Below are 15,000 nucleotides of genomic sequence, written 5' to 3' on the forward strand. Positions count from 1 at the left end.
ACTATGTCTGTTTAAACAAATTGTACTAGTCGACCCTTGCCGTAAAAAAAATGCACTGGAAAAAAATAATTGAAATCCCAAAAAAACAACAAAAAAAAGCTGATAAACACGAAATATTACATGTAATGTTTACATGTTACCTTCGAGTCGTAGTTTGGGACGATCTGACTCCCAGCTGAATGTAGCTCGCAGAGCTGGGCACTTGACCCTTTTTTGGCGGTCCGTCCTCAGTCCGCGACCGGGGTAGTACCCTTCCGTCCTCGTCCCTCCGTCCTTATTCATAAAAATTATCATCCTCCGACTCCGTCCGTTGTAAAGCGCTTCCGTCCTTGAAACGCAAAATATTGATGGATTTCGATACGCTTGAGCAATTAGTGTAAAATGTAATGGTAAGTTAGATACTGGTCTAAAATTGTTTAGATCGTTAGGATGTGAATTGCTCTTCTTCAGCAGGGGCCTCACTACCCAGATAGCAAAATATGGGTGAATCAATGTTGAAATATGGCTCGGCTTACGTGTTGAATCTACGTTGAAACCTAAAGTAGAAATTATTAACAGAAAGCGCAAGGTTGATAAAATGTTGGGTCAACGTTTGCTTTTCAACCATACATCACACAACATCAATGTTGATTCAACCATCATCTAAATTGGAATTAAAATATGGTAAATGGGCTGTCACTTATGTAGCACTTTTCTCCCTTGGGTACTCAAAGCGCTTTACACTGTACTTCATCTACCTACTGATGACGCAGCATCAGGAGCAACTGGGGGTTCAGTATCTTGCTCAAGGATACTTCGACATGGTCACAATGGCCGGGGATCGATCCCACAACCTCCGCGTTAGGAAACGACCACTCTACCGCTGAGCCATGCCGCCCCACTGTAACAAAAACATTGGCTTAGTCCACTACAAAATGTTAGCTTTTCCCTTACCCAAATGTATGAAAAACCTATGACAAAAACATGTTTAATATTCAAAAATGTATTAGAAGAGATCAAAATACTGCGCGGAAGAAATGAAAACGTTTCATGAAACAGGACCAACGGCAGTGTGCTCACATATGCATGCTCACCACATGCATATGTAAGTGTGTCAGTTTCACTACAAACCACAAGTAGATGATCTTATGCATTATGCATCAGAAAAATATAAATATAATAAATAAATACATATACTTACTTGTATAGTAAAATAAGACATTAATCATGCAATAAAACCTGTATAGGATATAGTGAAAAGAGGAATATTGCAGTACAGTAATAAATATTTAGTTTTAACCCTACCTACTCTTAATATCATTGCTGTCCAATGATATCGCAAAATTTTTTTTTGACCAAAACAAATACACAAAAAAAACAGCCTTTTGTTTTTTCAGACTATTCAAAAATGTATACCAATTGCTGATAGATTATTTCATTGGTCAGCAACAATATGCAAATGCAGTTTTTTAGTAAAATAAACCATTTCATTCTTTTCTTTTTTTTTTTTTAATTGTTATCTTAATTATGATCATTACGATCCCTCAAGTGAAATTATTTTATGAATGAGCCACAGTTTGAGTACTCTTAAATCAACTCAATCCAGGATTCTATCAATAATAAGGTGGTTGCAATAGATACTGGAATAACTCATAGTTTTTACCAGAGCTGGGCATTTTACTAAAAATTGAGCATCCGTTATTCCTCATCCGTCTGCAGCGTGGATACCCTTGCGTCGTCCGTCATTCGCCATTTTTTCCTTGACTTGCGCTGGACAAGAACATAGGCCCGTTGAGTTTGATATTCATGTGATTTCCTTGCTGAATAGCAGGGAAAGACAGCATACATTTCCACATGCAAGCATGTCAAGATGAGATATGTTTTCAACATGCTTGATGTAATGCATATGCGTCTAGTGCATGGATAATGGCATGGTTTTTACTATTGTATAATCTCATCCCCACCCTCAAGCATGCTTTGCAAGGCACATGCCTTGGTACGTGCGACATTCATGGCTTTTATGGAACACCAAAGCAGTTTTCAGTGGTTGATGAGTTTGGACTGACAATACATGCACAGTGATCGTGGCCCATTGTTTTTGTCCTGCATGTTACTTATCATTTTGGAGCCTATCCCAGGTGTATTTGGGCAAGAGGTAGTGTCACCAAAACTTGACAACTGAAGTCGAACCCAAATCAAAGCTTGTAGGTTACTGAAAGCTCACCATCATAAGCCAGGGGTCACCAACTCCGGTCCTCGAGGGCACCTGTACTGCGGGTTTTCCGTCTCTAACTGCTGTAACACACTTGTTAAAATGATCAGCTCATCAGCAAGCTCTTGAGAAGCCTGATAACGATCCTGATCATTTTAATAGGTGTGTTACAGCAGGGAGAGAGGGAAAACCTGCAGGACAGGTGCCCTCGAGGACCGAAGTTGGTGACCCCTGTCCTAAGACAATGTTGCAGGAACATTTTTCTCTCCCTCTGTTGCACAGGCACTTTTTGTCATTGAGACATCATTGCTGACTTCCTCTCAGTTACAACAATGTATTATTTCAAAACATGGACAGTTGGGCACCTAATCACCTATTTGTCTACTAAAGTCCCACAGAAACACATTTCAGAGAAGAAATGGACTGAAGGTGCTACATTAATATTCTCCATGAATTGCTAGACTAGGGCTGTTTGGGGTACATTACTATACATCCATTTGTCTTTACTTATGGTTTCTATGATATTAGATAACATTGGTACAATAACATTGAACATTCATTAAATTTAAATTTAATTGGGCAACACCAACAGCCTTGGCAGGTGAACACTCATTCATTTTTTTTAATGGTGCGCCAATCCTATTGTGAGCAAGGTGTTCTCCCTGTGTTACAAAATAATTTCTAGTTTGACATTTTTGAAGTGGTCCATCAATGTCCTTCATTGGGATCCCATTGATTTGCCTTGTCATGTTTTGGATTATGTGACGATATTCCAACCGAAAGAATTTGAAAATGTTTTATGATTTCCTGTGCTCAGATCTATTGGTGTTTTCTATACCCGGAAGTCGATCCCATTCACATTACTCTCATCATAACTGTTATATGTGGTTTTAAAAAAAAAAAAAAGTTTCCATTTGTGTCTTAAGTCCTTAAAAAGGCATATCATTCTACCTTTATCAATAGTGCCGTCAGGGCATTAAAAAAATATATATATATCATACATCGGACCAACAACTCTCACCTGCTCCTCCATTTTCACATCCCTCTGCTCCTGAACTGGCCCTCCCAAATACAATAGGATCCTATCAGGTTATGCCAAACAATGGCAGCCAATCAGTGTCCACTTCTGGGTGTGACCGTCACTGACTGACCATTGTTTTACACCCACAACAACTCAAGCCTCACACAATACAGATATCTCATACAGAAACAGTACATGGAACAGTACTTGGAATGAATTAATGAAGCTTCAAACGGGTGTGTTTGTTCTTTACTGATTGAAGCTTGATTGTTCCATTCATATTGGTAGCACAATGTAATCTCACGGACAAAATGTGGTGAAAACTATCAATTGAAAACACCACAATTGGCCTTAAGCGCAAGTTAAACAGTGACCAATTACATCAAGTATTTGCACTAAGTAAATGAACCGCTGCCCAGTACCAAACAAAGCAGTCAAGAAACTGGGTGCATGAAATGCACAATTTATAAATTTTAATGTCCACAATTACAGGTACATAACACCTTGCTCCGCTTTCCAAGGGTTGCAAGGTGGTTTGCTCCAGCCCCAAGCCAAAGTCCAGTGTTGCAGTCACTACTGCAGCTCAAACATCCACCCAGCTCGCTGCCTCAGTGCACGCCGCCACTGAGTTAAATGGCACATTTCCGGCTCAGCGAAAGCGGATTGAAAAGCCGCAGGTGCCCCCCAGTGATTTACAGAGAGATTAATGTGATTAAAAAAATGCTTTAACTGGGACTGTAATTGATCGCAATTAACACCCCTAGTAGTACAATACTGTGAACGAGACCTCTCATGACAATCATTTTAATAGAGCAAAACCAAACGTACAGAAAGGGGTGGTGTACGGGCCAAGGAAGAACTAATTTTGAGTATCGGGATAGAGATGCAATTAATTTGTGTTAGAGAGCAAGTCAACCCAAACATTTTCTTTACAATGTTCTATGCCGTCCCACTAGTCTAAACACTGCCTTCTGGTTAATCTTGCATTTGTGGAATATGAGTTAAGCAGTAAAATCCACACATTTTTGTGCAGTACAGGCGGCGGCCATTTTGCCACTTGTTGTCAACTGAAAATGACATCACAGTCGCTCAGGTAATAACTGAACATGGCTCAGCTTCAATGAACAGGTGAGCAGTGACTGGTTGTTACCTGAGCAACTGTGATTTTCATTTTGATACGATTTACAGAAGCAAAAAAGGACTATATAAGGAACTCAGAACGGATTTTGACAAAAGGTGTTTATTTAAAAAGGAACAGAAATTCACAAGACCGACATTAGTACAGACATGAGTGCTGGCAAACAAAAACCAGGAAACCGTAAATAGAAGTCGCTTGCAAAAGGCAAGGAGGCAAACAAAAATAGCTTGCCGTGAAAAGACGAGAAAATTCAAAATCCGTATGCTATGAAAGATTATCCTAACAAAGAAAAACACTATACTAAATGTGCACACTGGTGCATCAGCACTGTGCCGACTTCAAGTGTATAGCCCCGTATTACACATTATCGCTAAATTTTATGAGTGAAACACACACACACACACACACACACACACACACACACACAGAAAACAAATGGAGCTAATACAATATACAAAGATCATATTTTAAGTACAAATCTAGCAATTGAATAAAGATTTAATATTTCATAAGCTAATGTTGGGTCAGCGTGCAAGTTGTTCCATCATATTTTCATATTGTTTACCTGCATTGATTTTAGATCTACAGCAGAAGTCACTATTGAGTGACCAACGCGGTGTCAACACAGTTTGTTAAATGTGTCTATACACACTTTGAGGCATCATCATCCCATCACTACACTATACTATGCTTACTGGAAAACACAAAGAGCAAAAAATACTCAACGAGAACAAGGAGCGATGTCTAGAAGATTCAATACTTGAGCCAGAGGTCATGAGCAAGCAGAAGAATAATCTGACAGGAGACAAACAACTTGGCAGTCCTTTTAATGCTTGGCTAATTGCAACGAGCTGCAGGTGTGCCGCTGGAGGGAACCGCCCACCACTCCGGCTAGAAAGAGGGAAAACAAAACCAAAACCAGAAACACGGAACAGGGACAAGACACATTTTCAGTCGACAGCAAATGACAAAATGACCGCCCCCTTAGATGGCTAAAAACGGGTGGATTTTGCTGCCTAACTCGTATTCCACAAACACAATGTTAATCAAAATGACGTTTAGACTCTTTAACGCGCATAGAACATATTGCAAAGAATTTGGGGGGCTTGACTTCCTCTTTAACAGTTCAAACGTGCTATTTTTACACAAGTCTTTTACTTGATTATGAGTGATTTTCCCTTGTGGATGAACAAAGCATCTATCTATCCATCATGTAATTTCTAATACTGGGCCTTAAAAGGCTTTTTCTGCTCCCCTTTGAAGAAAAATATTTTCTCTGTTCCCGTTAGAACAATTCCTGCTGTCATTGGTATGTGGAGATGTTTAATTGCACCGTTTGACTTGGAAAGTACAAGCTAAACCCCTCTGCATGCCTTCATTTCAACCAGTGCTTGGCTGTAATGCATGTTAATATTTATTCATGTCTTTCCTACGGTGTTCAATCTGTGCTCTGTTGTGTTTGAATGTGTTTCTGTGTTTTGTGTTTAGCTCTCAGCGTTGTCACCAGATGTGCGGGAATGATGAATCACCACAAAATACTTGCTCTTCTTATTGCAGTCTGGTGTTTTACGACAATGTTCATACCGTTGTTTGTTACATTTTATGTGTTTCATTTGAGGCAAGTTTGCTTTGGTGAAGGGGACTTCTTCATTTCTTCACTTTGTCATTCCTTCCCCCTTGTGTGTCTCCCACACTCTGGTGCACCACTTCCATCGCATCTGCTCTGCTCCTCTTTGTCCTCCTCCTCCTCCTGCACACCTCCTCAGCCAACATGCCTGCCATCCAAGAGGAGAAGGGGGCTTGCTTCCGTTTGGTGAGCTCAGGGAGGCAGTGTTTGCACCCAGTGTCTGCTCAGCTCAGCAAACAGCTCTGCTGCTGCAGTGTGGGCAAAGCCTGGGGACCACATTGTGACAAATGTCCCCCTCCAGGAACAGGTAAGGCCTCCAGCTTGGTTAGACCTTCGTCATGACCCTTGTCTGAAAAACATCTTGACCACCACCCAATATAAGCTTTAAACTATAGCTGCCCTAAATTAAAGGGACATTATATGGTGATTGTTCTTTTTTTTTTTTTTTTCCAATTTCTTGTATCCAAATTCTATAGTTGGGTCTCTTGAGTGTCTGCCCACTTATCAAGTGTGAAATGATGCATCAACTAAATCTTTTGGGAGCTACCTGCTTTCCAAAATGCATTTGTAAGTAAGTTGGCACAGGTTGTGATGTGAGCAGTCTTAATTTACATAATTTACATAAACCAAAATGGCCACCCAATCGCTGTGCCGTTAGTCATCGTAAATCTGTGCTTGACTGAACCGACACTTCAGAACAGACTCATTTAGTGGTGTGAAGTGAACCGTAATTCTTGATCCTCTGGGTATTTTTACAAAAGGAGCTCACAGTTATGAAGACTCCTTTAAATTGTGAAAAGATGTTGGTTCATGTTTGCCAGGCTATAGAACAGCCAAACGTTTGGACACATCTCTCATTCAATGCGTTTTCTTTATTTTCATGACTATTTACATTGTAAATTCTCACTGAAGGCATCAAAACTATGAATGAACTCATGGAGTTATTTACTTAACAAAAAAAGGTGAAGTAACTGGAAACATGTTTTATTTTCTAGTTTCTTCAAAATAGCCACGCTTAGCTCTGATTACTGCTTTAGGCACTCTTGGCATTCTCTCCATTCATTCAGGTTCGAGGGGTAGTCACCTGAAATGGTTTTCCAACAGTCTTGAAGGAGTTCCCAGAGGTGTTTAGCACTTTCGCCTTCACTCTGCGGTCCGGTTCACCCCAAACCATCTTGATTGGGTTCAAAACGTGTTTTCAGTAATTTCACTTTTTTTTGTTGAGTACATAACACCACATGTGTTCATTCATAGTATATATATATATATATATATATATATATATATATATATATATATATATATATATATATATATATATCGTGTATATATGACATATATCGTGTATATATATATATATATGACATATATCGTGTATATATATATATATACATGATATATGTCATATATACACGATATATGTCATATATACACGATATATGTCATATATACACGATATATGTCATATATATATATATATATATATATATATATATATATATATATATATATATATGTATATATGTATATATATATATACACACACACATCATTCCTAACTGGGAAAAAAAAGCTTTTACAACATAGTTGTTGAATGTTATGGAAATTTGGGCATTAAAAGGTGAATTCAGTTTCAAATTCCACACTTCTTGTTTGGAGCTCACTGAAATTGAAAGAGTCCATATTAGTGATGGACTAAATTTTAATTCTCCATCGAAGGATTAATCAACTGTCTTTACAGGAGCCTTTGTGCTCTTTGTGGGAGCTTGTTTCCTATTACTGTATATGTACAGTAACTCGAACTCTGAAACTGTGAGCTAAAGAAACACTATAGAAACAAATAATTGTCCCAACCTTCCCCACACCTCCTCCACTTGTCTAGTCTAAACAGAAACTGTGTATTAGACCCTTTTGGGAAGATGCATGCTTTCTCCCCGTTTCACTGCTTGGCTTAGTAGTTGCTTTTTTGTGTCTCAAACACTTTCACTGTACAATAGTTGTATACTTTGCCCACTGACCCATTTCCTCAAGTTTTTCCCTACATTTCCACAAGTAACTGTCCGATTCAAACATCCTGGATTTGATATAATGAGTTATCTCAAATGGTTTGTGTGTTGTTTTTTTGCCGAAAAATTGTGAATGTATTGTGTTATTTTGTTAAACTGGCAGATTTGATCCATTTCATATAAGTTTGGACAAGAGTGAATCGTTTTTAATTTAATGGGGAAACACTTTGAGATGTTCGGTTTGAATCATTGTGGGAAAATCAAAGAACAGCAGCAAGCCTCAACACCACCACCTTTTACAAAAACAGTATAAAGTTAAACATACATTATATATAATAAGCTAAAATTGTTGTTTTTTCCCCACATCACATTGCCATATGTAAGCACAATGAGAACTTCAATCATTTTAAGCCAAAATACCATTTAAAACATATCTCATCTCTTATTTAATTATTGTCTTCATGTACAGGTATCCTAAATGTTTGTGTTGTTCTTTTCCTGTATAGCAATGTTCAAAGAAATTTGCCCTGGTGGAATGGGCTACACTGTTCTCCCAAATCCACCCATCAATAAACCAGTTACAGTCCACCAGACACCAGTTGATGCACTTACACCCCACCCCTTGCCAACACCAGAAAAACCAGTGGTGGCTTTTGGGAAGCCAGAAGAGATTATACCAGGTGAGTCTGTGGTTTGGTTGTTTGGTTTCATTGCATATGCATAGAAAAATGAGACATAATGAGTGAGTGTTCTAAGTCACAATGATACATGAATATTTTCAATTATTTTGAAAAAAATACTCCTTGCATTTGGAGACTCGGGGGGTCATTAATCTTGTGTTAGGTAGAGTATGAACACAATTCATGAGGTTTTCATCTGGAGCAAAAGGTGATGTACTATTACTTTGCCAATTGTATTTCGGGGAAATATATTTAGAGTCAATGACTGCTAACACATGGACAACAGTTATTGCTGTTTCCTCTCATAGGCTCCTTTGCCAGGCCGTGACTGCAGCCTGCAGAAATTGCTGCTTGTTTGTGGGACTTTCTGCCTTATAATTTGTCTTAAATGAATGAAAAGTATGCACATTTGGATAACAGGATTGGTTTTGAAAATGATTTACTGTCATTGTGTAAAACGTTTGGGCTGCTCTGGCTGTATGTTTTGGGCCTTTATCTGTCTGAGATGCCCGCGGTTTAGTATTGCTTAACTGAACCAGAGAAAGCTATTTAGCTCCATGTGATCAATTCGCTACACTTACACACATGTAGGTGTCTCTTGTTCTTGATTTACACTACAGGTCTGAATGCTCAATTCTCGTTTCAGGTAGCGCCTATACTGTACTGTATATACTGTACATCAATTATTACCCAGATATGTAATTTACCAACTCCCATAACACAATGGGACAGAAATAAAACGGACAACATTGGGTAGAAACAGCTAGCCTGGCAAGAGCCAGATTGATACGTGAATCATTCAAAGCAGTTCTCCACAGTACCATTTTGGGACAGCTCCAATGTGATCTGTTCGGGAAAGGCGGGACATTCATTAAAATACTCCGCACTGATTGGGCGATGTGGCAACTTGTGCACGCCTCCCAAACTTTTTGTTTTGATCAATCCCGGCAACGGATTAAAATGTCACCACCGGCATGCGCCGTATTTTGACCAGCTGAGTCGTGTCATCTCGATGAGTGCCACAAATTGCATCATGGCGTTGAGTGATAGTTGTCGTTTTTGCAATGTATGTAAATATGCGGACAAAGGGCGTCTGTAATAACATGTATCAAGCCGATTGGCAACTCAGTTTTCATCACAGCCTCATATCCCGCCTCCAAACACACTGTTGCTTTGTGATTGGTCCGCACCACCAGGAAAATCAGCAGGCTCGAGACAAGATGGATTCCCGGGATTTTGTGGATTTACAAATAATTCATCTTGCAGGCAAGGTTAAGCAACAGTGCAAATCACTTACTTTTTTCAATACTCTGTTGGACCATCCCACATTTTAAGGAACATGTTAAACACATCAAAGGAAGCCACCAAATTACTGTATTCAAGATTCCAGATTGTTAAAATACATCTTCTTTCAATTATACCATTAAAATATTTTATGACACGATAAAAAGATAATCTGGTCCTTACCAGGTCCCCAAATTTGAAATACAGAATTAGATGACCAATAAGGCATAACATATTACACCGTGCCATTCAAAAGGCAGAATCATTTTGGCCGACTCACTTATACAACATTGTAAGGATGATTAAGACATATTTTTAAATCTGTAGCTCTCGTGAGTACAAATCTGGTTTGGAAATGAGGCGATGCTCCTCTATCTCTTTATTTCATGGAGACGTCTACTAAAGGAGACGTCACGTCATTGCCGGGTCATGTCGGCACACATGTCCACTTTATGCTCCATGTTTCAAGTGAGATTAAATTAAAGTCAAACATTAAAAAAACATGTTACGCAAAACAACTGCAGATTTATGGACGATATCAGTAGTCTCCCAAGCACTCTCTCCCGCCCGCCAGGAGCGCATGTTGGGCTTTTGAGGACGTATAGGTCGGATGTGTGCGGATGAGCATTCATACTGCTGACGCATCGCATTCATATCAAAGGCCAAACTTATTTGGAATAAATATTCTTGTGGTTGTCAGTCATTGTGTTTACATCATCAATTGAACTAGTTTTCCTTTTTTTGTATTTTGCGGTTGTTAGCAACCACTGCCCCAGATCAGGTATGTTGCGTTGAGACAGCTGGCATGCGCAAAAGTACTCTCAGCTGCTGCATTGTAGCCAAATCACATTTGCATGAAGTCAGACGCTGTGTTGCATAACTTGAGCTACTGAATAAAGCTTTATAAAAGTGTAGTAGCTCAGTATGTGACCCAAAGTCATTGACACTTAATGAGTTATAGTATACAATAAATAAAGTATTGGAACGCTTGTCATTTTTTAGGCGCAATCCATTGTGCAAGTAGCAGACAATTTGCCTTCTGGCTTCCCTGCTGAGCTGCTCATTCTTGCTCTATAGCTGAGTAGCAGTCAGTTACCATACAAGCTGAGTGCTAATATTCTTACGGGCATGCATCTTGCATGGCAAAAGCTTGATGTGCTGAAATGCTAATATAAAGGTTTAAAAATCTGCCGACCGTATTTTTCTGTTATTGTTCTCTGTGTTTTGTCATTGAAGGAGCTGGTAGGACCTGTGGTTAGTAATAGGCCAGTCATTGATTCCATACTACCCCAACTATCTCCAGGTGTATCCACTGTCAAGATGAATGCAGCTTATCCAGGTGTCTCTCTGTCTACCCCTTCCATTTTAGACAAGCGCACAGTAAAATGCTAAATTAATGTAAATCTAGATGTAAACAACCGTGAGTTACTATTCAGCCATTACTAAAAGTGTTTAGTGCTCAACAGTTAACACCTTAATCACAGATCTTGAGGAATACAAGTTTACAACTTGATTATGTAGTAGTATGAGAACAAAAGAATGAAATGATGATCAATTATCGGCCCATTGAGGATTAATTACAGTACCATACTCAAAATTAGTGAATGAGACGACAGGCTGATCCAACTTCTCAGAAAATCTCGTTACAAATCATTGTAGACGGCAGTAGTTTATCTGTACGGACTTGGGATTTGGAACATTCGGAACCAGAGGGTCACAATTCAATTCCAGCTGTGGACAAAATGAAATGGCATCTACAGTGGCTTGCAAAAGTATTCGGCCACTGTCAACTTTTGACCCGTTCACACCTAAAGATATAAAATTCGATTTTTTTTTTCAACACTGAGACACAGTCCTGCAGTGCAATGAAATTCATATGATATTTGAAACTTTTTGTTTTTAGAAATAAAAAACTAGAGCATGCAATTTCAGCCCCTTTTCTGTCAGCGCAGCCAACTCACTCCAGAAGTTCCCTGATGATTTGGGAATGATCCAAAGCTGAACCAAATGACTAATAATGATGGAGTCCACCTGTGTGTAATCTAGTCTCTGTGATGGTCTTATGCTAGATTCAAACCAAACGCGGATGATACGTTCCGAGTCGCTTGATTCGCTCGCGTTTTACCGCGGGAAATTTGAAACCTGAAATGCTGCAGCCGCTCATTCGCTCACAGCGGAGAGGGGAGGGGCTTCGCTTGGTAGTAGACTACGATAGCATTTTTCAACATCACAATCAAATGGCCGACACACTATGGTAATGCTAACAATATTGCTGTCTTGGTAAAGTTCAAGAACTGTAAAAAAAAAAAAAAAGCCGCCGAGTGAACAGGACGCCATTTGGCTGTGTGTGATGCAGTATGCCCGATGCTGATTGGCTGCCGCAGTATGCCCGATGCTGATTGGCTGCCGCAGTATGCCCGATGCTGATTGGCTGTCGCAGTATCCCCAATGCTGATTGGCTGCCGCAGTACGACCGATGCTGATTGGCTGCCGCGAGGCGGTGTGACGAAAAAAGTTGACTTGATTGATACGCGACGAATGGACGGATTTTCAGTGCTTCGCTCCGCGTCCCACCGCTCCAAATGCATCATTCGCAGCGCCCGGCGCGCAACCGCGCCCGCCCGCGCAAACTACATTGACTCCAATACAAACGCGCCGCCAGAAATGCATCATCCGCATTTGGTGTGAACGTAGCATTAGAGGTCTGATAGAGGAATATTGAAGAGCAAACAGCATCATGAAGACGAAGTAACACACCAGGTAGTTCTTGAATAAAGTTGTGTAGTTAAAAGCAGGATTTGGATATGAAACGATTTTACAAGTTTTAAACATCTCACTGAGCACTATTCAAGCAATCATATTGAAATGGAAAGAGTGTCGGACCACTGCAAACTTATGTGTGTGTGCTTGCGTGTGTGTGTATGTATGGGTGTATGTATGTAAGTATATACATATAGATAGATAGATAGATGTAAAAAACAACAGAAAACAAAATGGCCGCCCCCTGAGATGGCTAGATTTTTCTGCTCAACTCATAATTCCCAAACGCAATATTAATCAGAATGCCTTGTTTCAACTGCATAGAACATATAATGTTTGGGTTGACTTCCCCTTTAAGGATAACCACAAGAGCAAAGCCCAGAATGTTGTTTGATACAAATAAAAATCCTAGCGATAGCTTATGATTTTCAGAAATCTTTGACACATGTTCATAACTGTTGACAAATCTATGATATGTAAAATATGGAATAAGAATAAATGTCCTTTATGAATACCGCAGACAAAGCCACTGGTGTCCAAAAAAACATTGCTAAAGATCTGAAGTTTCCTGGATGTTCCACAGTGCTACTGGCAAGCTGTTGTACTGACAGATGAAACCAAAGTTGAGTTGTTTGGAAGGAATACACAACGTAATGTGTGGAGAAAATAAGGCACACCACACCACCATCAAAACCACATCCCAACACTGAAGTATTTTGGAGTATTCATCATGGTTCGGGAATGGTCTCCAACTTCTGGGCCTGGACACATTGTTGTCTTCGAAGAAAACATGAATTACCACGTTTATCGAGACATTTTCCAGGACAACTCAAGTCCTTCTGTCTACAAGTTGAAGTTTAACAGAACATGGGTGATGCAACAAGTCGACCAAAGAGTATGAGTAAATACTCAACTGCATGGCTTCAACAGAAGAAAATACACCGTCTCAGGTGGCCCGGTCAGTCTTGACCTCAGCCAGATTTATATGTTGTGGCATTACTTCACTCCAAAGAGGGCTTCTTTCCAAACATCCCTAGAATATTGGTGAACTCAACCAGTTTTGTAAAGTAGAATGGGCCAAAATTGTTCTTGACCAGTGGGCAGGTCTGATCTGCAACTACAGGGAATGTCTGGTTGAGGTTGTTTCCACTAAAGGAGGCTCCATCAGTTATTGAATCCAAAGGTTCACAATTCACATACCTTTCTGTGTTTTGTAAAAACCTGGGAAGAAATATGTTTGTGGCATTTAATTAAAGAAAAGTCATTTGATTAGCTCACATTTTATGACAGATTTCTGTACGGCCTGCATGCGTGCATGCTTGTACAAACACAATTCATAATAAAACCTCTGGAAAAAATTTATCGAATCATCGTTCTCAGAGGATGTTCATTCAATTTTTTAAATGCGTAGGGTAAAAAAACAGTTCACCGACATGACACAAAACTTAAGTAATTTTGAATGGCAACCTTCTGGGTTTAAGAAAAATGAAAATAAATCAAAGAAAACAAATATAGTAGTCAATAACAGTTACATTTTTAGACCAATCAGTGGGGAAAAAGTCAGAGGAAAATAACTAGTGAATCACCCTGTAAATTTACATTACCAAAACTAACACCTCCATCAGATAAGATCTGTTCGTTAGTCCACAATAAAACAGGAGTGATCACACCTTGAAGAACTGTTGCACCAAGTGAACTGATGTGAATCATGGTTCCAACACGAAAGGTGAGGAAACCGTGTTAAAACATTTTGAGTGCCAAAGGTAGATAAGCACTATACAAGTGAAAGCCCATTTACCAAAGTCAGAGTGAAGAATCGCAAATCTCCATTAGGCAAGGTGATGAGGCTGGAACTTTGGTTCGAATGATTCGTTGTTCCAATGAGATTTATGAAAAAGACTGCCTGAAGACAACAGACACATTTCCACAGTCATTGATCTTATAAAAGCCAGAGGTGGTGCAACAGTTCTAGTGGTGTGTTGAAATGTTTTTTGGTTGTTATTTTCATTATTCCTTATTTTTTCCCTCAGAATTGAATGATTCCATATTTTTTCCTCCGCTTGGTGTAAACAAGTAACTGTGACTTAGTGTTTCTTAAAGCCAGAAAGGTGCTATTTGAACTAACTTTAGTTTTGTGCCATTTCTGTGATCTGATTTTTTTGGACAAAAATAAAATCCGGGACTGGTGATTCCATATTTTTTTGCAAGGGATTATATCAATTCCTAGTGTTATGTTTGGTGACGAAGGGCCACATCGAAGAGTGAAAATACAATTGATGTTTTTACACTCTTT

The 15,000-nt window shown here is 39.3% G+C and overlaps 1 protein-coding gene across 3 annotated transcripts in view; it reads left to right on the forward strand.

Moving 5' to 3' along the window:
• The window catches only part of ltbp1 (latent transforming growth factor beta binding protein 1), an 84,027-nt gene that overhangs the window by 43,620 nt on the left and 25,407 nt on the right, over positions 1–15,000 (forward strand). Inside the window, exons 10-13 of one of the 3 annotated variants that reach the window (XM_086045177.1) lie at positions 6,117–6,284; positions 8,490–8,663; positions 10,709–10,728; positions 11,184–11,286. In XM_086045177.1, coding sequence (XP_085901303.1) covers positions 6,117–6,284; positions 8,490–8,663; positions 10,709–10,728; positions 11,184–11,286 — 465 coding nt within the window. The remainder of the gene's footprint in view (positions 1–6,116; positions 6,285–8,489; positions 8,664–10,708; positions 10,729–11,183; positions 11,287–15,000) is intronic. The other 2 variants (XM_086045179.1, XM_086045178.1) reach the window with 2 other exon arrangements.

This window comes from Filicampus tigris, chromosome 11 (genome assembly GCF_054856515.1).
Source record: "Filicampus tigris isolate MCC_2025a chromosome 11, RoL_Ftig_1.0, whole genome shotgun sequence".
In the NCBI taxonomy this organism is placed as follows: Eukaryota; Metazoa; Chordata; class Actinopteri; order Syngnathiformes; family Syngnathidae; genus Filicampus; species Filicampus tigris.